General features: G+C 33.7%; 1 protein-coding gene across 2 annotated transcripts in view; it reads left to right on the forward strand.

Moving 5' to 3' along the window:
- The first annotated feature begins 942 nt into the window (after positions 1-942).
- Positions 943-24457, forward strand: part of LOC118198767 (Na(+)/citrate cotransporter-like) — a 91005-nt gene continuing 67490 nt past the window's right edge. Inside the window, exon 1 of one of the 2 annotated variants that reach the window (XM_035370526.2) lies at positions 943-1443. In XM_035370526.2, coding sequence (XP_035226417.1) covers positions 1339-1443 — 105 coding nt within the window. In that variant the 5' untranslated portion in view covers positions 943-1338. The remainder of the gene's footprint in view (positions 1444-24457) is intronic. The other variant, XM_035370525.2, reaches the window with a different exon arrangement.

The following is a 24457-nucleotide window of genomic DNA, read 5'->3' on the forward strand; positions in this document are numbered from 1 at the left end:
CATATTATTGCAAATTACTTGTTGTCAATTTATTTTCTGGGAATGGGTATTTGTTCTATAAAATACACATGTCAGACAATCTGAGGCAAAACATTATTAGGGAATAATATACGAGAAGTCTGTTCATCAACTATATTTGTGCATCTTTCCAATCAAATCGAGTTCTAACATAAAACATAATACCGCATTTACTCATATATCCCATCTCTTAGTCACTGATTCTACTTTCCAAAAATTATGCACAAAAAAAAAAAAAAAAAAAAAATACGCAGCATGTACCAATTTTGAAACAAAGACGAAGATGAAGGATATAGCACATTAAAAAATGTTATGTGAATAAACATACTAATACCATTCCGTTATATATTTTTAAGAATTCAATTAAAGTTAATAATTTCGATATATTCTTCTTACTTTCTTATATGAGGATATACTTTCCTCTGTGAATAAAAATAAAAATTTTAAATTTCTAAATAAAAAATAAAAAATTTCTAAATCATACGCTAAGAGGAAAAATACGCGAGGAAAACAATTATGCGAGTTAATACAGAAGGAATCACCTGTAATCATCATTTATAGATACTGCGTTTTATTTCTTGAAATAATCCTAATTCAAACACACTGCGCGTTAATAGTGGCACATTTAAAACGGTCAAGCAAAGCAAATGTTTAACAGTAACAAAATATTGGAATATTGTCTAAGAAAAACCAAGCAAGAGTCAATGATTTGATCTGTCCTTCGAAAGCATTGCTGGAAAGTTTTAATCGATCTCTCTTAATGCAATGAAAAATAGATAAATAAATAAAAAAACAAGATTAAACCTTCACAACGCCAGTATAGGAAATTGTGTTTGATAGCATTTATTTGGTAATGATCTTTTCCCCGCTTTCTCATTAACAATCGCGGCTTTAGAACGAAGAGGGGGAAAAGTCTCAAACCGATTCCTGGGATCTGTTCGGAGAAAACACGTGTTAGCGCGACGTCACGGGTAACTTCCGACCAATCGAGAGCATCACCGACTCGAATCGCAGCTGAAGCGAAACAAAGCGAAAGAAATAAATAAAAAACGGCTTCGTTACACCGCTTTTTAAATCTTGCTGGTTCCGCGACACTTTGTAACTGTCACATTTGTCGCGAAGGGAAATAGAAACTTAAAAAATAGCAGGTAGTTTTGTTCTTCTGATTATGTACAGCATTTAGACTGCTACCAACATGACCAAGAATCGTTTCCAGCGGAAGCGTAGACGAATTTTCCCACATTCTGCAAATTCTCCGTGATGTTTTGGTTTTTCGTTTGACGTATGTTTTCAAACTGTAAACATTATTAAATAAAAAGCATGACGAAGAATATAAAAACTGTATTTAGTATATGGTGGCGGCCAGTGATTGCAATTTTAGTTCCTTTGGTTTTATTACCACTTCTGATTTTATATGATTCTAAGGTAAGTTTTCCTTAACTTATTAATACATTTGAAAATATTTGCTGTTTTCGCAAATATTTTTATCAATCCAAATTAATTTAATTTCTAAAATGCTTTTCTTGTTATAAAATGTGCAACTGTTTATCGTTTTATGAAATTAATTTTGGCTATGTAAATTAATTAGACTCTTAAAATACAGTCATTAGAATCATAAACAGTGGAAAATTAAAAATTCGAGAGGAAAACTAATAAAATCTGAGAAATTTTTTCAGTTTGTTAAGAGATGTATTTTTTTAAGATAAAATAAATTAAAAAGAAAATAAATATCATAATCTAATAAATTCTGAGGTGGTTCTCGGTGTGTTATCATATACAATGCTTTAGATAACTAAATTAATAAAAAATAAATAATATCCCACATAATACGCGGAAAATTTTACAGCAGAAATAAATACGTATTTTTTATCAAATTTAAGCTTTTAAGAATTTTACCGTTGTTTTTTCTTACTTTGTTTCTGCTTCGCGAAAGCCAGCCAATATGTTTAAAGAACTTAAATTCTCCGTTACAAGTATATTTAACGAAATGACATAGTTGTTTTTATTTTGCAGATGTTACTTAGCTATATTTCTAAATAAAAATTAGGACTATCTGTAATTATAAGTATTATCTGTAATTATTAAGATTATATGCGTACAGAGGAAAATAAGATGCTTTTATTTCCCATCACATGATTGTTATAAAAATATTTAGCAGAGAAATATGATTCTAATGCCGTTTGGACAACGTTTTCTCCTTTTTTGATTGTCGCATTATTTCAGTTTGTTTTTAAAAATGTATTCGCAGTTTAAATGTATAACTCTTGAATAGCTATATCACATCATTTAATTGTTTCTAGTAAAATATAATAGTTACATTGTATTAATTATATTTCGTCAGCTATTTAGTTACATTGTATTAATTATATTGCGTCAGCTATTTTTTTTTTTTTTTTTTTTTTTTTTTTTTTTTTTGTGCTCCTAATATCTACCGCTGAAAATATATTTTGATAATTATATTTAATATGGCAAACAGACTTCTAAGACAAATAACACCGTGATAAGAAGATACGAGTTTAGCTTCAGCTAAATTCTTTTGTCAGTCATTCATGGGAGAATAGGCAAATTTATAATAAAATTTTATAAAGGGGAATTTCCGATATTTAAAATGCTTTTCAGGAAAAACTAGATCAAAGGCACTTCTTTTTGCCAAAAATTTGAGTCAAGGTAAGTATTTCTAATAATTCGTCTACCTCCTCGATCACTTCTGGATTTTATAAAAAGTAAATTAAGAATAATCACGATAATGATGATTAATGTTTGTTTTTCCTCAGGTTTTGTGTATGTTGACAAGTGCGTTGCGTAATTTCTACTTATGTTTATCTATATTTAAATTACTAACTTTGTATTAAATAGCATTACAAGTAAACGAAAATTCAACAGTTATTCCAATTATAACGAAACACATAAAGGTATAAATGTTGGAAACGGAAGCGCCTTACACGCAAGTCTTTTTCAAGAAATCTCTTTGATAATTCTCTTATATAAAAGCAATTTGTAGTCATCATTTAATTCAGGGGTAAAATCCAGAGAATTAGCTATTTGCTTTCCTATGGGCTTAACCCCTTTGCTTTCAGAACTCTCATTTAGATCAATAGTTAATGTAAAACGCTGTGATTAACGGATATAACACGTGTATCCTGTTAATGTATAAAAAAATATAATAAATTACGAATGCTAGAAAAACCTTCAAATGAAAACAGAAAAAAGATATTTCTTCTTCTTCAAGACTTTGCTATCGCATCTTGAATGAATGAATAAATTGTTTGATAAATGCAAATGTATTTCTTATTTTTATTTATTTTTTTTTTTTTTACTTTGCGCTAAATGGCATAAAATTTGGGTACCGTTAATTCTTAGAATACCATTGAAATTTTAAGACATGGTTTTATATCATAAAGTTTACTTTTATGTTTGATACTTTAAATTTACAGAAAAGATTTATTTTTTAACTTTTTTTGGAAGACTATAATAATATCTAAGACTTCCAAGAAAACATTTTATTAAGAAAATATATGATTTTTCCCAAACAAATCGACTTTTTTATTTCCTCCCCTCCTTTTGCTTTTTGATAACAGATAAAATTACCCAATTTACACGTAAAAAATGTGTAACCTTATAAGTACAGGTTATGAGTTTTAATTCAAGGTACGTTGTCGTAACTCCAAATACACTCCTATGTAAAATTAAGAGAATTTGCACATTGCGTCGAATTTCTGAAAAACTAAGACATATTTTAATCAAATTTGGTATGAATATACATTTATAACAGAGAAAGAAGTGTGCAGTTCAAAAGTCATTTTATATGCGCATGATTATGAGTACTCATAGTACGAGGATATTCAAAATTCACGTTGTGACATCGAACTGAAACGGAGAATATTATGGGGTACAGTCCCCTCTCACAGCCAGACAGCCCGCGCAGCGTAACGGCATACCGGACAGGAGGCAGCTGAGGAGTGCATGAGACAGTCGATCTCCCTCTTGCAGCAAGGTGGTTTTCAATTCCAGTATGGTTCTCGGAGGGAGATGGTGAGATGAAATTGAGGTCCTAGTCGTGCTCTATAGGATTAAGAGCAGAAGATCTGGATGGTCAGTTTATGCGGCGAATATCCTCACTTTCCAGGTAATCGTCAACTAGCTGAGCCCTATGTAGATAAACGGAACTCAGGATCAATGGATCCCTGAAAAATCCAACGTAAGGCTTTCAGACCTCCTCTTCATTACCTCATAGCAGTCAGGAGTCTTTATAAGATACATGCAGGGGTTTGCGGTCGTCCAGCATACATTATGCACCGTAATGATCCTTATTTATGATAAGGGAGGATGGCATCGCATTCGTTCAGCGACAGGTACGCGGAGAATCCGTGTTTGAACTAAATCTCGACTTATCTGTAAAATGCACGGTGCTTCACCGACGTCTGGTCCAAGGCGCATGTTGTCTGCGCCATGCTAAACGCGCTCTCTTTTGTTCTGCAGTGAACGGGACCCAAACAGCGAGTCTTCTGGCATATAACCCTATCTCATGAAGCCTTCAAGCAATTGTAGACTTTGAAACTTGGGTTCCAGTGGCAGCATATACAGCTTTCGTGAGAGCTCTGAAGTTATAGCAGTCCTGTGAAGCAGCCGCCGCGTTGAAACTGCCAAATTGCGTTCTTCACTTCTCGCTTCTCGTTGTGGATCTTGGTCAACATTGGCCATGACTTCTCAATCATGAGACTGTTTCCACAAACTTTATTTGTGTTTATTTGTCTACCTATACTTATATTTATATTTATAATTTCACCATCAACTGCAATGTATGATATTGTATTGTAATGTCATTGTCATGTGTCGTCAGCATCTGTATCTCCCGGCCATTCTCTGTACCAGAAGTTCTGATTGCCCTGATGATAATTTCTCAATTAACACTGCCGCGTGGCAGTGGTGTTTTTCTCAAGACGGTTAGTATGAAGAAGCGACACCAGTTCTGCCAATGGCGATGTGTTGGTGCTTCCCATGCTTAGTCCTGTTTCCACAAACTGTAGACGACAATATTGAGCTCTGCAGCCACTTGCGCTTATGATTAATCTGCCTGTAGTCTACCGACAGTTATTCACCTCATTTCCTAATCCATACGATAGCGTCAATTCATTTTACCTGATATCTTATAAATTTACATATCTCTTGCGAGAAACACTGCGAATGTCGTAAAGAAGTGAAAGCACACTAATCAACAAAAACCATCGCGCTTTTGTCCTCTTCATAATTACAACTCCGAAGACACGCACTTGTACGCCATTTATATATGTACACTACATAAGTATTCGACTCTGAATCTTTGCATAATTATTTGGGAGCGTATTAGTACCTTCGGTTCAGTGTTTTTGCAAAAATAGACATAAATTGGAAATTCTAATTTTTCAAGCTAGCGTATATTGCTGAGTTGGCAAAATGTTAGAAATGTACTCTTAGGAACATTTTTAACCTACTAAGAATTTGATATAAAATTCATAACTGTCTGCTGGCATACGATTGACACAGCCAGCAACTCAAAACCGTTTCCAATACTCCAGTGTCGATTCTACGCCATACAGATCCTATGCAGGCAGCTTAAAAATAATTCGCTCAGAATCTGTCCCTTTTGTTCCCGCTGTTGCTAATTATAAGCTTTGTGCACTCTATGCCAGTATTGACTATATGCCGATGTTGATCCTACGTGAGTTGATGATATGCAGATGTAGATCCTACGCTGTGGCAATTATATGCTACTGACACCTCCGTGCAAGGTGCAAAAGCGCATTAATCATACTCATCATTGCGTCATTATTAAAACTCGTTTTTCAACATGTCGATTGTATGTCGGTAATTAACGTCTGTCATATGGCAATTTCGATCCTTGACAGTGTCGACTTGACGGCGTGTCAATCCTACGTAGTGTATATCCTCTGAAGACATAAATGTAATCAGTGGGTACATTATACGGTACCATATCGGAATTAACAAAACCTGTCAACTTATATGCTTATTTAAAACTTTGCAACAATTTAATATGATGAGGAGAAATTTATATAAATCACAATGGGATTTTTATTATTACCAAAAGAGGATAAAATAGAGGAATGTTCCCAAATTAGTCTGACGCAAGCATTAGGATATGAATAGCCCTTTAAGTAATTTGAAACGCATTCACATGATCATTTACTAGAAATTGCTTTCTGCACATAAATCAATCATTTAAACGCTAATTTTAGCAGAACTTCCTTTTCTTTTCTCAATAAAATCGTAAATTGTTCTCTTAAACGAAGAGCACGAGCAACATTTATCATATTTAGCGGTTTTAAATCTATCCCGAAAGGAACTTAATAACCTCGCTACTACGATCTACCTCACTGTTTTCTAATTAAAGTGCACACCACATTTATGAATATGTCATTTAAAAGTACAACATCACTGAACAATTTGATTGGTTTAGTATAAATGTCTTCCTATTTCTAGAGAAATATATTGATTTATAATTTTGATACATTGATTTATAACTTTTGTGAAATTAGGAATGTTCTTCGAGATGCGTCTTAGTTTCTCTACGGATTTACAATTAAAAGATGCTAAATTTTCAATGTAGGTTATTTATAACGACTAGCCACTGGCGCAACCCAGCCACCTAAAATTATCCCTATAAAAGAGAAAAACACGTAATGCTTTTAATCAGTCCAGTTAATACAATTTTACTAGACCAGTTAGTAATTAATAATAATATATATAAAGAACTGCATTTATCGCTTTTAAATCGTTTAATTTGCTAATCAATAACAAACAGATAAAATTTGAAAGAAAAATTAAATATATAATTTGTTCTCATGTCGTCATATGAGAACAAATTAGCACATGGAAAATAAAAAAAGATATTTTATATCGGGAAGTGGCAACATAATTCTTTTAAATTGCTGAGCTTCCTGATTAAATTTGAAGCATAAATATCTTACGCTTATCTGAAGCATAAATACCTTTCGAGTTTATTAATGAAAATGGTATTTAATTTACAAATGGTATGTAATAAATAAAAACAAATTCGAAATTTCAAAAACGGGCATCGAGATGCACAAATTTGAGTGAAGGACTATTTTTATGCATAATTTGGTGACTCTAGATGCTGCCGTTTTTCACAACGTGAGGAGCAGGCATACATACTTACAAGTTCTTCAGTATTTATTAACAGTAGATATTAAATCAGAAGAATATATACCAAAAAAATGAGACTGATATTTCTCGTTAAAAGTAGCGATGAATTTTGACAAATATTAAAAATTTCATATGCTGCATTTATATAGTACTTCAAATTAATCTTAAAAAAAGTTTAATAAACAGCACATCACAAATAAAACTTTTTTTTTCTTTTTCAAATTGTAACAAGTTCTTATTACTACTACGTATTCTTGCTATACAATGATTTTTAACAGTCGATAGTCTTATCTGTTATGCATTCGAGCTAAGTTGCTTACTCTAGGAAGGTGGCAAAATGATAATTTATTAATTTTTAAAGGAGAAAATCTATCGTTGACTTGGATAATATGGCACTGAAATCAGTGTCGATGCTAGACGTTTTGCCAGCCGGTGTAATTCTGCCGCCCGGTTCTTTTTTAAATTCTAAAATTTTTGCTGCCATTAAGTTCTGCAGCCTCTGCAATTGGTGCTGCAGTCCTCACCAGCTGCACCGGAGCTGGAGCCGGCCGTGATAACACAGAAATGTATATGACACAGAAATATAGAACATAGAAACAATTCTCACTTTCTAAAATTATTTTTTAATTCAAAGTTAGCTTTCGTCACCTCTATTTTGTTTTAAATTTTAACGATTGGACTCTTTCTTCGACTTACATCAAAACTAAAATGTATAGTTTTGCAGAACTTTCCGTTAGTTCGATTTTAAGAAAATTTGGAAATGTTAATTAATAATGTAGATAATTGCTCTGATGAATTTACTAAAAATCATTCCATTACTGAATGTATACGTAACAGAAGCTTTTTTAGCAATGTTTTATTCATTACTTAGAAATGATGAATCTATAAGTCAGTTTGAAAACTTTTGTTTGAAACAGTACTCCAGAACGTATTGTGTAGAAAGTTATAATATAAAAAGCTGCTTTTCCTTATCTCTTTATGTATATATATATATATAAATCAAAAAGTAAATGTCGGAACGTAAATTAAATAAAAATTCTGTTCCAAAAAATGTATGCACATATATATACAGGATGTGATTCAAAAGTTTCAAGAATTACCTCAGAACTAGAAATTTATTGGATATTTAAGTACAGCGGACTAAAATTTTTTCAAATATGATCCTTCAGACTCATCGACTCAGGATCGTACTCGTAGGCCCAGGTCTCATTACCAGTAACCACTTTCTCCAGAAGGTTCGGATCAACATTCAACCGTTGGAGCACTTCCTGGCAAACAGTCATGCGCCGTTTCTTCTGATCCACCGACAAAACTTTTGGCACCAGTTTGGCACACACTTTTCGCATCATCAAATTCTCCGTCACAATCCTCCGCACCGTACTCTGACTGAGTCCCAGTTCATCGGCAAGTAATCTAGTACTAAGACGACTATCATTGTTTAAAAGTTCCCGCAATCTCTCCCCATTTTGATCCGTTCGGCTTGATGATGGCCTCCCAGAGCAGTCACCGTGTTCAACATTCTCGCGGCCATCTTTGAAACGTTTGTGCCACATGAAAACCATTGCACTGGACATGGCTTCTTCCTTAAAGTCCTCTTGAATTATACCGAGAGTCTCCGTGGCGGTTTTGTTCAGTCGCACGCAAAACTTAAAAATCGCACAAAGTTGCTCCAGGTGCTGCTTTATTTTCGCCTCTCCCACTTTTCGACCGAGGTCAATGACACGCACTCACGCTGCAAGCGAGGCGCACTCTCCACGGTTCTGGAGGCAATTGCTGCAGCGTCAGTTCGTTCCCTGAGTCCCCCCCCACTACTTCGCTCACCTGGCGGAACCAATCCGCGCCCGCTCCCCTACTCAGAAATGGACCAGTCTTGGAACTTCTGATTCACACCCTGTATATATATGCATGCAAAGATACACATATACATACATACATAAGTATGTTATATCACAAAATTAAAATTAGAATAAGCTTATTTTAAAACCTGACTCCGTGAGCACATATCTAGCTCTGCTTTATCCTTTGCTTTGGGAATATACAGGCTGCGTTGTTTATTTCAAGAACCACAGCTTTGCCGTTAGAAAATTAAACCCAGGCTTTTCTTAGCTACAGATATATTTTACCGATAAAAAAACTATATAATGCATCGTATACCGCATGCAAGAAGACAGAAAAACTAACAGAATTTTAAGTATTTCCTTATTATATCGGCCTCCGAGACTGAATCAGTTATAAACCGAATTATCTCGCCAGGGATTCTTATATCAGCTTCGTGTTTCAAGTTTGCTCTTTTTTTGAATTTGTATTGGTTTTTTTCAAACTATTCATTGCTTTCTTGCGAATATGTCGTCAACAATCTTTAGTTTACTAAATAAAGAGATGAGTGCCATTTCATCTTTTCAACAAAGAGGTCTTTTACCTGATGAACTAATATGCAGAAATAGCCACACCAGGAAACTATATGTTAATGACGAAACCATTTGAAGATGCAATGTTAAAAATCCTGAAAAGAAAAGGGGCCTCAGTGTTGGAAGTTGGTTTAGTGGTTCCAGAATATCATTAGTCACTGCTATAAAATTTATATATTCTTAGGCAGATGAGCTGACGTCCATCATATGGCGTGACAAGCAGCTTAATATGTATTAAAATGCTTCAGTTGATTGGAACAATTACATGCAGGAAATGTGTTCCCTAAATCTGATGCAAAGATTCAATGGGCGAATAGGCAGTCCTAATGAAATAGTTAGAGTCGATAACAGTTTGTTCATCCAACGTAAAAACATCAGCGGCAGAGTACTCCTACAACAGTGTATTTCTGGAGGACTATGCCGGAAAGATGGGAGTGTTTGTCATTAGGAGAAAGTTATTTAACATGGGGGCAAGATAGATCTACGATCTATTTGGAATGCTGAAAGGAATATAAAACGGAGTAACTTTATATAAATTTAACAATTATTAAAGATATTCTCAGCAAACAAGAACTGATTATTTTCGCTATTATTATATATATTATGCAGTTTTATTTTTACATTCACATTTCACAATTTGGCGAAATCATAGGTGTATGCGGTCGAAGGCCGCAAAGATAAGGAAGTAGCGATGGTTATTTTTAAATATTTCAGTTCTTGCGTACATAAATGATTGATTGTGTATTTGAAAGCTAATGATTTAATCAGGAAATTGAAATGGATTCAGTACACAGCTTCATCTTCGTAAATTAGTAATTTGATTTTACGGTAGTTGGTTACGCTAATGATACTAACTTTGTGTAGATGTCTTTTTCCAAAAGTGCTGATATTGTTTTTGACATTTAAAGTTAAGTTGCTGTTTCTATGATTGTTATATCTTGTAGGAAATGGTGTTGTCATTGATATTATTAAATTTGATATAACTGCAGATATTAGCTGGGACGATCTTTTGAAACGAGAAGCAATGAAATTTCCAGCATTGACTTCTTCTAAATTTTTGCTTTATACAGGTTTTTTGAGTCTCTTTTCTTTATTAAACAGAAAATGACGACAACTGCAGCTTGCATGGAAAAATTAAATAAGAATGTAAATTTGAAACATGCTGATTGCTAATTAACTGAACGGTAAAACCGTCACTGTTAATATTTTTTTGAGAAACTACGCTGAGTCACTGGATTGAAAGAAAATGGTGAAAAATAATTTTTTCGACAACAACAACGTTGAGATTTTTCAAATTATGTGATTGGATCTTTAACAAGATACAGTTCTTTGTTATACGGATACTAAACTATCTATTCATGTATCTTGTTGTCAGCACGTTTTGTAGCTACTAGCTACTTAAGTTAACACCAGATCTTCAATAATTAGAATTCATAATACAGGTAAAGGCTCGTCAGCGGCCGAGCGGTAAAATCGCTGAACACGGGTAGTTCGGTCTGAAGTTCGAACCTCGCAACAAGGGCTGCCTGTATGGTGGCTTTCCCCATGTGCAACTTGTATACGAGCCAGGTTTCCTTAAAAAGTCGCTCTCTTTAGGCATATAGCCCTCGAGTGCTTTGCCATAATCTAATAAACCAAACCAAACCATAATGCAGTCAAATCAGATCTGAAGCGTCTTCAGACTGAACCTTAAAATCTAAATTTTTTCGGTATCATCAACATTTAAAGTAACTTTCTACACTAATATTATCGAAATGCCTAAGAGCTAACCATAAAACTAAGAATTTAAATTTTTGCTCATGAGTAGGAATAAGTTTTTCATTATATTTTTGAAAGTTGTGTTCTAAGCTCTATGACACATATCTAATTAATTGGTTGACTCCGATGTAAAATAACGACAATTTTCCAGAGTGCTACTGATGCATTTTACCTTAATTTTCCAAATGATCATTGTGATGTTGAAATGATGTTTTCGTCTACTAATTGCGAGACAAAAATTCTGGTTGCGCGTATGAATTAAACATACATTTCTCTGAATGTGTTTTTCATAGCTCTGAATGACTGTCGGCAAATATATTTCACATAAAGCGATTCACTACTCTGCTTAATAGTTAGAAAATAAAACAAAACTGTTTTCATGATTTCTCATGAAGATCGGGAAAAAAAGTGTCCACTGCTATTTACGACTTCACGTGGTATGACTGAACAAGAAATTTTAGAGTTATTTTATTTTTATTCCTTAAAGAAATAAGTAAAATCACGTAAAAATGTGCGAATTGATTTGAATGAGCATTGAGTAAAATGACTTTGTATGAAAAGCGCGAAATTCATGAATTGAGAAAAAAGTTTTATAATTTCTGCTATGCATCTTTTCTACTTCCTTTCAATGAATACTTTTATCGAATAGTATATGCTTGGAATTTCGCAGAAATTCTGTTATATCATATGATTGCGTATTCTAAGTGAGGCGAAACGTGGTAACTAACTTTCAACATACGGAAAACATTGCGTCATAACACATCAACAAAGTTTTCTTCTTCAGGGATATATACTTTGATAGCGTAGGGTTTCAACAATCTTGATGGCACTGATAAAAGTCTAGATAGCAAAGAGTATGGGGGAAAAACGTTAAATTGTAACAGCATTAGAAAAGAGTAAAAAACGAATTTGAATCAAATTACAATAAACGAAATAATAAACAAAGTATTATTGACTAAGAACCACAGACAGCTCTCACTGCGCGATTACGTTTGTGACATAGCAAAGTCAAAGACTATATCAGGTCAAGGGTTATTGATTATTGTCACAAGTAATATGCCTGCATAAATTAGCTCTTTTTATTTAGGTAACTTTGAATTACGAAAATTATTTAAATTCTTCTAGTGTGAATGATGGATGGAAGAACAAAAATTTAACGCAGTAGGAATATTTTTATTTTTACGGTTTCATGTACCTGAATAGCTTCTGTGTTACTTACAGTTACCGTTTTCTATACTTATCTTTTGTCTTAGGATTGGCTTAGGCCCACTGAATGATTTTCGAAATAAGTTCGCATTGTTTAATTAGCCTTTTATTATCAGCCATATTATAACATTTGCCTCAGTTAGTAACGTTTGCCATCCCAGGCCACAATTATTCATAGCCTTTGTATGTCTAATTACTATCAACTTGAAACTGGCATCATAAGTTCTCGAAGTAAACTGCAGATGAGACCAAGACGTGCAGTGTAGAGACATTAGGTTATTTCGAAGCAGAAGACATGAAAAATGAGCAATTCCCTCACCGGGATTAGAACCACGGACCTCTCGAATACGCGCCGTGTGTGCTGACCACTATACCACGAAAGCATGTTAAGAAGGCGGGAGAAATACCTTATATACTTTCCCTTTTAAAAGGTGACTGGGGATTAGGGGACCAAATCGCCAAATCCTGGCGGCGGAGAACTATTATCCATCACCTTTTTTTAGTTTGGGAGCCACTGTAGAGAAAGTAGGTTTTTTTGAAGCAGGAGAAGTGAAAAATGAGCAACGCCTTCGCCGGAACTCGAATCACGGACCTCTCGAATACGCGTGGAGTCTGCTGACCACGAAGGCATGCTAAGAAGGCGGGAGAAATACCTTATAGGAGATCACTCTGTGAAAGTCTGTTTTCAGAAAAACTAGATTTCCCTTATCTATGTGGCTTTGTCCTTGCCCATTTGCTAAATAGGGTGCAATAAAACTTTCTCTCGCTACTAAGCATGGGTTCTGGAAGAAAATTTCTTTCTGTTTTACATGAAAGAACTTAAGATAAACAGAAATCGTGTTTGGAGTATTATTCTATGACAATTGAAAACATCAATAATTTTAGTACTTTCTCTTAATACGCGAGTTTAAGACGATCTTAAATATTTAGATTAAAAACTTAGAGGAAAAATGCTTGTTTTATATTGGAATATACGGTAATTTTCACAAGATACCGCAACATAGGCAACAGGGAGGGAAGCATTATAAGTAAACATCTAGCTTATTAAAAAAAAAAAAATCCAAATTGCTCAAACATTAGAAATTAGTGATTTCCGAGAAAGCCTAAACAAATTTGCTTTTGATTTGAGATTTACTGTTTATTCGTCAAATTTGAGCCTCTTAGATTATTCTCCCAAATAAATGTCGTATTTCGGTATTTCTGATTAATCATTTAATAGCATATACGGTTTTAAAATTTTGATTCATTTTAACTTTAATTAAAATGTGGGTTTATCTTTCGTAAAATTCGAATGTATGAATTTGAATTGAAAAATATACAGCGTGTTTCAAAAAGAATATACGTATTTCGAATGCATATATTTATTAAACTGTATGGCATACGAATATGAAACTTAACACACATATGCACCAACCTCTCAAGTTCAGATTACAGATGTTACAGATGTTCAATATGTCCTCCATCAGCGACACGAACAAAATCACATCGATACTCAAATTCCTCCTATACTCGAACAAGCATGTCCGTCGTCACTGGTGATATGACAGTACGAATCCGGTTCTCCACCTCTTCCAGGTTCTGTGGGAGTAGTGGTACATAAACGTCTTTACGTCGTCTTTACTCAAACCCCACAGGAAGAAGTCACAGGGTATCAAACTCGAAAACACAAAATGATTTCTGCTGCGGAGTAGCCATTTTAAACATGTGACGGTTATCACGTAAAACAAAAGACAACTGACATCTAGCGGCTATTAATATAAACAAGACTATGTATTCGTTTCGCCAATAGCCGAGCCGAGGTGCAGTGATCGATAGTTTGTACAAAATAACACTTTGTAATACGTATATTCTTTTTGAAACACGGTGTACACAAAATAAAAATCGTATATTCTAGCAAAAGTTTTTGGTTATTGAAATTAAACATTAGATTAACAGGTTATGTCAAACATTGCTATACATACAGTTTCTTTAATATGTCTATTTAGTTGACTGCGGCAAATCAGGTTTATATTCTCAGAGGCCTTCGTGAAGGATTCTGTTACCAAAATTGATTCATGTTCATGTTACAACTATGAAATCCTGTAAATTTCTACGATGCCAGGGCGTCGGTTAAGATTCGAACTTAAGACGAATTGCCATTATTTAGTCATCTAATCCACTCCAGAATTTTATAAGACATTGAAGTCATATCGCTTTTCTCAATTCATGCAAAATCATAATACGCGTAGTTAGCGAAACAATGTAGTAGTTTCCTTAATTGTTGAAATTCGTCAGACATGTAAATTACCTCATTTGAACCGGTACGTTTTTTATTACTTTTAATGATTACTTTATCTACAATATATTGTTCCAATGCTTTTTCATTTTAGCAGTTATAGTTAATATATGACTCGGAAAGCAAGGCATCTTTTATTTTCGCGAATTTTGAAGGACAACCGTCATGAAATACTTTGCTCAGGATGAATGCTATTTTTTGTGCATGATTTAAGAAAGAACCTTGATGAGCTAATTTACGGGTATTTTTATGTTAAAAACATTCTATGCATTTTCGTCGCCACATTGGTGCATTCTGGTTTACGTTTTTTACCCACGCCTTTGGCTTGACGCTGCCTGAAGCGGAATGACTCAACAGAAACTTCAAAGAAATTATTTGAAAAAATAAAGGCCGGTGTTTTAGATGGTCTACAGATTCGGCAGCTACTTAAAAGTGAACATTTCATCCAAAAAATTACAGAAAAAGTATGCTTATTAGGCACTTAAAAACATTTTCAAAGACTTTCCTGGAAATACACGAGGATAGAATTACAGAGAAATTATCCAGGAGCTTTTGGAGATCTTCAGAATGCTTGGTTGTAACCTGAGCATTAAATTGCATTTTTTACATAGCTATTTTGATAACTTACCAAAAAATCTTCTTGCAAACAGTGATGAGTAGGGTGAGAGATTCCACGAAGATTTGAATGTAACGGAGGCACGGCACCAAGTTAGACGGGATCCAAATATGATGGCTGACTATTTTTGGAGCATCAAGTGAGAATATCCACAGATTAAACACTTAAAAAAAAGCCATATATGTATGTTTACCGTTCGTTTTTAAAAACAAAAAACTATTTGCATGAACAAAAGTAAACTTGCGGTAACTCGTTACTAGCCAAGTTACCTTGGCCAGTATAATGAGTTGTATGAAATAAACTCTTCTTTCTGAACAGTACATTTGGTAAATTTTTCTTTTATATGCATATTTCGCATGACTTTTGAGACAAAGAGAGGATATCCTTTAGCTTAAAAAGTTGACGTGATAGACAAAAACTGATGTTATTTTCTAACTCAGAGGCCGATAGTTGGTCACAAACAAGTGACAGATCTAAGACAATGAAACCGCCGTTCCCCAGTGTAATCAGAATATGCAACTAATTTCTTTACTGCGTATAAACCATATATTTATATATACGTGTAATTATATTCTTGCATCAAAATTATTTTTTGCTTTGCATTTGTAAGGGAAAATATAATGGTTTCTCATAAGCTCATATAGAAAGTGCTACAAAGAGCAGATATTACTTGCTTGCAAAATTGTTATTTTTTGTTATAAAAAGTCTGATGTGGACACGGCACACGGCTTATTAAATTATGCACATTTTTTGCTGCACTTCACTTAAACTTATTTCATTAGAGATATATTTCTCATTCAATCAATTCAAAACTGCGCGGTAAAGCAAAAATACATAAAAACTCAATATCTCTTCATTAAAAATTGTAAAATACAAAATAAATAAATAAATAAATAAATAAATAAACCTAAAACACCGAATACAGTTAAAAACAGTTAAAAAAAAACAATTTTGCAATTAACATTAGAGTCTGCACGCAAGAAAAAGCAATTCGGCCATCCTGTGGGAAAGACACAATTTTTGGTAGTCCAAATTTTAAATTAACTTCTGGTCCCACTGTGCAGAGCGACGCTGAAATTCGTGCACCAATTGACTTAATTCACAAAACTACTAAGAGTTTCACGTGTTAATAAATTCGCCCCACGTTAGGCTTAGCACCGTTTACACTTTACACGTCACTACAATATGCACACAAACGTCACGCCACAAAAAATTCTCTTTGTGAATGAATCCATTTTAAATCCATTTTACAATCCGTTTTGAAAACAACAGTCATTTATCCAGTTTTGAAAAATCTTTAGTGCAGTTTTGAAAAGTCAACAACGTACAGAATGTCCGTACATATAGATGTAAAGCAAAAACATAGTTCAAATGGTGAAATATGATTCCCGAAATTTTTCACGATTACAATATTTACTTTACTTCGTATAAGGAAGTAAACAGGCAATAAATAGTTTGAAATGAAAAAGAGAAAATATTATGTTCACATGCTGAATTGGATTCAATTTGCAAAGTAAATATATCTATTTTTCACTGCTTGACCTGCTTCTAAATTTCTAAATCTTCACTCTTGTAGTTTTTATCTTTGGTGTTTCATGAAGAAACTATTGTGATCCATTCCTTCCACATTATAAGAAATTTGACAGAGATTTAGTGGAAAATTCTATCCGTAGTTCTACAGTTGCTACAGCGCACATGGCACGAAATTGAATATTTCTTTGATACGTCTCAGATATTTAAAGTGCTTGACTGGCAAATTTTCATCTTTTTCCTATTAAGTAATCTGTAACACGTTTTGTAACAAAAAAAAAAGTCTTTTTTAAATAGATAAACTCTGTATTTTCTTTCTAAAGCATTTTCTATAAATATTGAAAATGTTTTTACTTGGACTGTTATACAGCTTTTTCAATTTTTTAATTAAAAAATGCTTGTTTTGTAACACGCGAAGTGAATTTTGAGTTTGAATTACGTCATTTTTCAATAGTAACCTTGCTGCTTAGAATTATAGAGTCATTAATTATTTTTAATTATTTCGACCTAGATTTTATTCTTCTTAAGTAATAAAATGCATGTGTAATCTGTTTTCTGTTTGCAGTAGTTCCTAGCTCGAAATCATTCAGATTATTCTTTCTGCATATCATGAAGATAATCATTGACGTAGCTTATAATAATGTATTTTAATACTCAATTAAAAAAAAGTATCACGCACAGTTCTATAGCAACTGAAAAATAGAGGTTAAATGAGGATGTGAACAAAGTTTGGATGCTCAAAAAGGAAGTCGGGAATTTTAATCGCAAGAGTACATTTGAATAGATAACTCTTGTCAAGTGTTAAAAATGATGAAGGTTGTTAATAAAAGTATATAACTTAAATATTGTCCTTCATAGTCTTCGAACGCAGCAGTATGTAATATGAGTTTGAAAATGACGTTAAAAAGTGGAAGGTGATATTATATGTGCAACGAAATTAAACATTGCATCGAAATCTGTGACCTGTAAAATTTAAACCCTTATAAGTTGTTTCCGCTTCATAGTTTTGAAACTTTATATAAATGGCAAATAAAATTATAAAAAAAAATTAAATGCTTTTTCCAGTCACAAATGTGATGAGAGGCAAAAACGTACAGTAGAACCCCCATATACTCGGATAATTCGTTTCAAATTCGTCCCACGTGCGGATACATTAAACCAGTGGTAACAAGGAACGACACATTCAGTTTCATAGCAGTTACATGCAATATTTTAAAATAAATGCATGAATTACTTTGAACTGCAATATATTTATTTTAATAATTTAAAAACATTGCAGATCCTTTTCTGGAACTCTAAATTCAATCCTTAATGCACCACAGGAACTGGATACAAGTTGTAAGAATTAACGGGAAAATGAAATAATATTTTTAAAGAAAGATTTCCTTTTTCTTTTTAATTTGTTTTTTGGTAATTAAACTTGGAATCTAAGTATTACATTTAAAATCATTTCGCTTTTGTGGCTTTCTTTTTAATTTGTTTTTTGGTAATTAAACTTGGAATCTAAGTATTACATTTAAAATCATTTCGCTTTTGTGGCTAAAATATTGAACTACTGATATAGATCAGAGTTTTTTAAACTGTGGGTCGCGACGGCCTTGACGGTCGCGAGACCTGCAGCAGAGGGTCTCCAAAAATTTTAGCAATTTTGATATTTCTTTAATTTATTATAATAATTTAAAAATTACCAAATATTTTTTCACAATGTATCTGAAAATAGATAAAGATAAAACTATACAGACAAAAAAAAAAAAAAAAAAAATAACCACGAAAACGTTTCGACGCATTCTTTTTATAATACAAACGTGTTCATTTTACTACTTTGCATTGCATGTGATGCTGTCATTTCATCTGCTGATTTAAAATTTTCACATTGTTCTATGTCTTAAAATTAATGCTGTAAAATTCCAATAGTGTACTACAGTACAAGAGAAAAAATTGACGGTTTCACTCACGTGTGTGTCGAATTTGCGTAACGCTTATGGAGTCCCACAAAATTTTCGTAAATATTATGGAGTCCAAGAGTCGCAAAAAAATTCTGAGTGATAAAAAGGGGTCACGACCGAAAAAAGTTTAAGAAGCCCTGATATAGTAGATAAGTAGTCTTATAAAAATTCAGTGTTTGATGTAAAGCAAATTTTTTCGATTAGATATCGCACATTACTGTTATCCTCTGCCTTATAAAGTAAATTTAAACCAAATCTAAGAGTACAGATACAAATTAAAATATAAAATTTTAGAAGATTTTTTTGCATCTTAAATATCAGGATTTGTAAATTTTTAGCACTTTAAAAAAATTTCAACATACAAAGCCTTTCAATAAAAAGAAAGATTCCTTAACAGGGGAGCATTCAAAAGAAAGACATTCGTTTTTTAATCACTAAGTTAAAATTTCTTGAATATATTGAAAACTTTTTATCAGTAAAATTTATCAGAGTATAAATTAAACGCATTTCTCGAACATCTCAAAAAGAAACTCAAATAATAAATTAATTTTAATAAAATTAATTCTATTAAGGTGAAAAATATATATTAAGAATTTTTGTCATTACATGTACGTACATTACATATTAATAGCTTCCATTCGAATTCGTTGCGCTCAGTCAATCCTCCATATTGAATTATCGTAACTAAAAATATATTCATGAACTCATCTGAGGAAATTTTCGCATTACCTAATAATTAGGAACAGTTTTTGAAATGACGTTATTAAATAAATATAATATTTTCCTGAAATCACTGATTTTCCAAATTAACTCTCTTGTAAGCAAGAAGGAAATGTTTTCTATCTTTTTCCTTCTAACATGGCTTTCCTGTTACGTTTAAATTCTTTACTTCAGAAATGGCTTCGAAAATAAATACTAATAATGAATGCCTGGTAATTTGTTATTAAATGAAATCATTAATTATGTACATAAAATTAACTGTGTGATTACTTCGAACATCCACATATCTGAAGCTTTATATTGTGAAATTTTCCAGGAATAATAACAGGGCAAATATTCGTTACCTCCAATATTATTCCTTTATCTGGATCTCCAAGGATCACTGTAGTTTCATTAATACTGAAATAAAGTGGGAGTTCAAAAAGTACTTTTGACGCAAAAAAAATAATAAAGGTTGAAAATTTATTACCAGTAACCGAATTTTCCGTCTTAAATGAAATGAATCATAAAAAAATCCTTTAGTTACAGACTCAGTATATCAGAGGAAGGACGCTACCAAGTTGACAAGCCAAACTTCTAATCCTAGTGCAGCGGAGACGTTTGGAACTGTTATAGCTATCTAATAATATCTGGAGAATTAGGATCTGCAGAATTAGACACAAATAAAATATATGAGTCAGACTGATGTTGTCCCTAAGCTACTGTCTAGCAAAATTCGGTACGACTGGACAATGGCACCTACATGTCCACGAACAACCTCATTTGCACTTATCTTGCACTCTTAATTTTTCATGTGTTCCTTCATATGGATATGGGATTAGAAAGCGAAGAAATAAAAGGGAAATGCGGAGGGGATTTTACAAATTTTTAATGTATATGAATGAGGCATCAATCGCACATGCAGTCATGAAAATTATTACATCTCGTAAAATACTAGTCATCATAAAATGCCAATATTTATTATATGTTCCCTAGATTCTTTCATTAATATGGCTTGTTGCCTTGTTATTGTTGTAGTTAATCTCACTTGCCTGGCCTAGTCACAACAAGCTCACGAGTTTTATCGTGGGGAGGAACGCAAGATTGCTTCTGTCGTTGGCATTAGCCTCGAGCATCATATAGGTGACAGTACTACTTTGTCCATTTCCGCCCCAGTTTTGAAGGACAGCACCATGGTTATCGACTTGCCGTATATTTTGAGTGGCCGCATGCCGCATAAATACTATGCATTTATAAACACCCATGTCTTCTCCGACATTTGAACCCGGGCCCTTCGGTACGGCAGTCAGCGCTAAAATGAATATATTAGATTTCGTAAATATTCAAATTACCACAGTTCAAATTTTGAGTTTGGTATTAAATTTTTGTTGAATATGAAAACATTTAAATATGTCTGTCTATATTTGTGAGCTTTTGCTCAAACTGCGATGAAATATCACAGAAATTACAAAAGTCACTGTTCACTGCCGTGTTGACGTGGAAAAGTCTTCTTCATTGGGCCTTTAATAATTTCTCTGAGGCAGAAAACGACTTTTATTGTAGGTAAATGCAGGTTAAACAAGTGGTTTTATTAGTAGCTCTTAACTTCTCATATTGACCAAAGATAATTCTCAGGCCACCTTCCAACTTGGGTCTGACTGCATAAGCCACTCACAACATTAGACTATGAGCAATATTTTGGGTCTCAGAATAACATCATGAGTTTCAAAATTCATAGATCAAAAGGGATCAAGTTACAAGCTGTGACTTCTGTGTGATACGAGGCACCATTAGTGTATTTATTTGGGCACGAAAACTAAATTCTGTCAGTACAGTGTTCAAAGCTGAGCTTTCAGCACTTAGGGCAGCAGTTCACTACAGTATTTTAGTTGGTCACGAACTAACTTTATATTCTGACTCAGCGTCAAATCTCCACTCTGTACGGGGTTGGAAAATTCGGAACACCGCAGACAAGGAGATTCAGATAATGTTACACTCCTTGCCGACAAATATCAGACAAAGCTTCAATGAGTCCTTGCACATACTGGAGTAAACAGCAATGAAAAAGCAGATGAAATTGCCAAATTGGCAGCCACGGACGGATGTACGTGGAAACTATATATACCATGGCCGAAGTCGTATATGAACACAAATAGTAGGACTCTTTTAATGGGGCAGTGGCAAAGTTCCTGGGATAACGACGACACTAGCAAAAGAGTATATAATTACCTTCCCAAGATCAGAGATAAATTACGCAGTAGTACTTATGAGCTAACAAAATTCCTCACGGACATGGCCCATACATGAGCTATTTATTTCGTTTCGGATTTCGGAACAGCGCGCAGTGCATATGTGGAGGGATTGGAGACCCTGACCGTAATATTTTTAAGTGCTCCAGAAGAAAGTGCTTATCATCTCCGCATTCCATAAGCTGAAAACAAATATGTATGGGCAAATAACATCTGCTTCCATACATGCACACTCAGGCGTATCCAGAAATGCACTGAAATAGCTGTTTGAATCTGCAATCGACTAAATAACTAGATGGGATCCTGCTATAGCTAAAGGAAGTAAAACGAAATGCCATAAACTTGAAAAATACATAATATGCATATTTCTTCAAGATAGTGGTATATCATTGAGCAAAATTAGTATCACTTGCAGGGCGTAAGCAGGCTAATAAACACCATCTCCAAGTGGACCAGTTAATATGGCGGTGGAGTAAAGTCAAGTCTCGAAATCTACCTTTCAATCTGATCAAATCAAATTGCCTTTTCTTTCTGGTATTCTTAATCAAATGCGAGTAGATAAGAGATATTGAAACTAAGCATCGCTATCACATTTGGAATCGCGGAAATTTATAGTGGGGCCGCAAGGTAAATAAAAATCTTAACAAATATGAATTGATGGTACGTAACTAAGGTTCGACAATCTGATTGGGGTCCTTTTTTTGGGGGGGGTTGTATTGCCATAAAATTTGAATGCCACTGTTATTGACCCTTTACCAAAACTGACTCTCCGTCCTTTTTTATTTTTCTTTTTTAATTTCTATTTTCTTTTTGTCCAACAATGCTCAGGTAGAATGCTGAACCATTCTCGACACAGATTCGAATTTGGCGGCTGAACGAAAGACTGCACAGAATTTCCTCTAACATTCAAAATTCTGTAAAAAAAGCAACCTTAAATTGGTGCAGGTTGGAAAAGAAAAAAAAAAAAAAAAAGGAAAAAAAATTAAATTGAATATCTATATCTGATTGATTTGGAAATCAGCAAAATTTTATTCAAACTCAAGTTGTTTATCACCTAATTTTAATACGTTAGGCGGCATGTCAGCACTTGGTGACTGACACTGTACTCTCCGTTCGAACCGCTTCTGTCATTGGAGACTGACACTATACTTTTCATTCAAGACGCGTCAGTCACTGTTGGCTCACGACAAATTAAAAAAAATTCTATCAAATTACATATATATCCAGTCACCAAAATATCGGTGAAATCAGATATCGCAGGCTAATTGGACAAGACAAAACAGGTTTAGCGTGTTTCTCTCATATTAGTTTCCTGCCATATATATGGCAGTTACAATTGTTGTAGCATTGCTTTAGGAGAACTTATGTTACAATAGTAAGGATAACTATACAAGAGTTGCTTTACTATTGTTCTCCTAAAGCAAGTAGTCCTCCCGTGCTTCTCTGAAATAAATAATTATTTTTTCCCACTTGTGAGCTTTTGTTTTGTAAAGTAAAATACTAGCAATACCTTCAGTTATTTGAAGCACGTATCACGCAGCGTAGATTAAAGGATCTAACAATCTAACAATATGAGACAACGTTATTTTTTCAACAAGGTAGGATAACGTGGCTCTGGATTTTACGAATTATATTATCCACTGCAAAATATTCTTCAGCTTCTATCTTTAATGATTTAATAGATGTGGAGTCCTGATAACCTTACACGTTGAATTTGAATTTCTACAATCATTATGTCTGCGAATTCACAAATGACAACCTGAACGGGAAGAACCATATAGTTGCTGTAGCAAGTGTCACAACTGGAACATGTTGCTGCAGTTGTTATGACATACAGGCGATATGCAAAATTTAGATACCACTGTCTTATTAAGTTCCGAAAATACAAAGGGCATACAAAGGGTATTCCTAGTGGGCTGGATGATTGTATACTTACTTCAGTGAGAAGCTTAGTCAAATATTTCATTCAAACGCTTACAGGTTGATTAAAAATTTTTCATCTATGCGAACGATATTCACGTTTAATTTTAAAATAATTGAATAACAAGCAGTTCATATTATCAGGTTCAATGTTTCTTCTAACCTTCTTCGGAAACATACAAGGACCTGACTAAGAACAGAGAGCTTACTAAAGCTATGTTCACTAATTGTAGTAAGTAGACAGGATACAGACGAAGGGTATACAAAACCCTTTATTTTTCTTTATATACAATGACTTCCGTACTTCGGAATACAATGACCCTCCACTCGGGGTCTAACGTAAAAGGTATCAAAATAAAACTAAACTCTAATTTAACTTTAGAATAATACACGTGGAAGATTGGCCTTATAATAACAGGAAGCGTATGTAGCACAGAGACTGTGAACACTACAATACGTTTAATTTATCAAGAGGATTAAAACCTCTGGCCTGGAAGGCAAATAGCAACTGCGTAACTTCTAAGGTAAGCGGCCTGCTTCGAACTCACTGCTTCCTCTCTTCGCTTGGCAAAAAGGCCACACTTAAATACTTGGCGTTCGCCAGACAAACTTTGCATAAAAACCTTCACGCTTATAATTCTGGCCGGAAGTAGAAAATAAGAAGTGATAGT

Source organism: Stegodyphus dumicola, chromosome 3 (assembly GCF_044657685.1).
Source record: "Stegodyphus dumicola isolate Sdum_Otavi_A_Nest chromosome 3, ASM4465768v1".
Classification (NCBI taxonomy): domain Eukaryota; kingdom Metazoa; phylum Arthropoda; class Arachnida; order Araneae; family Eresidae; genus Stegodyphus; species Stegodyphus dumicola.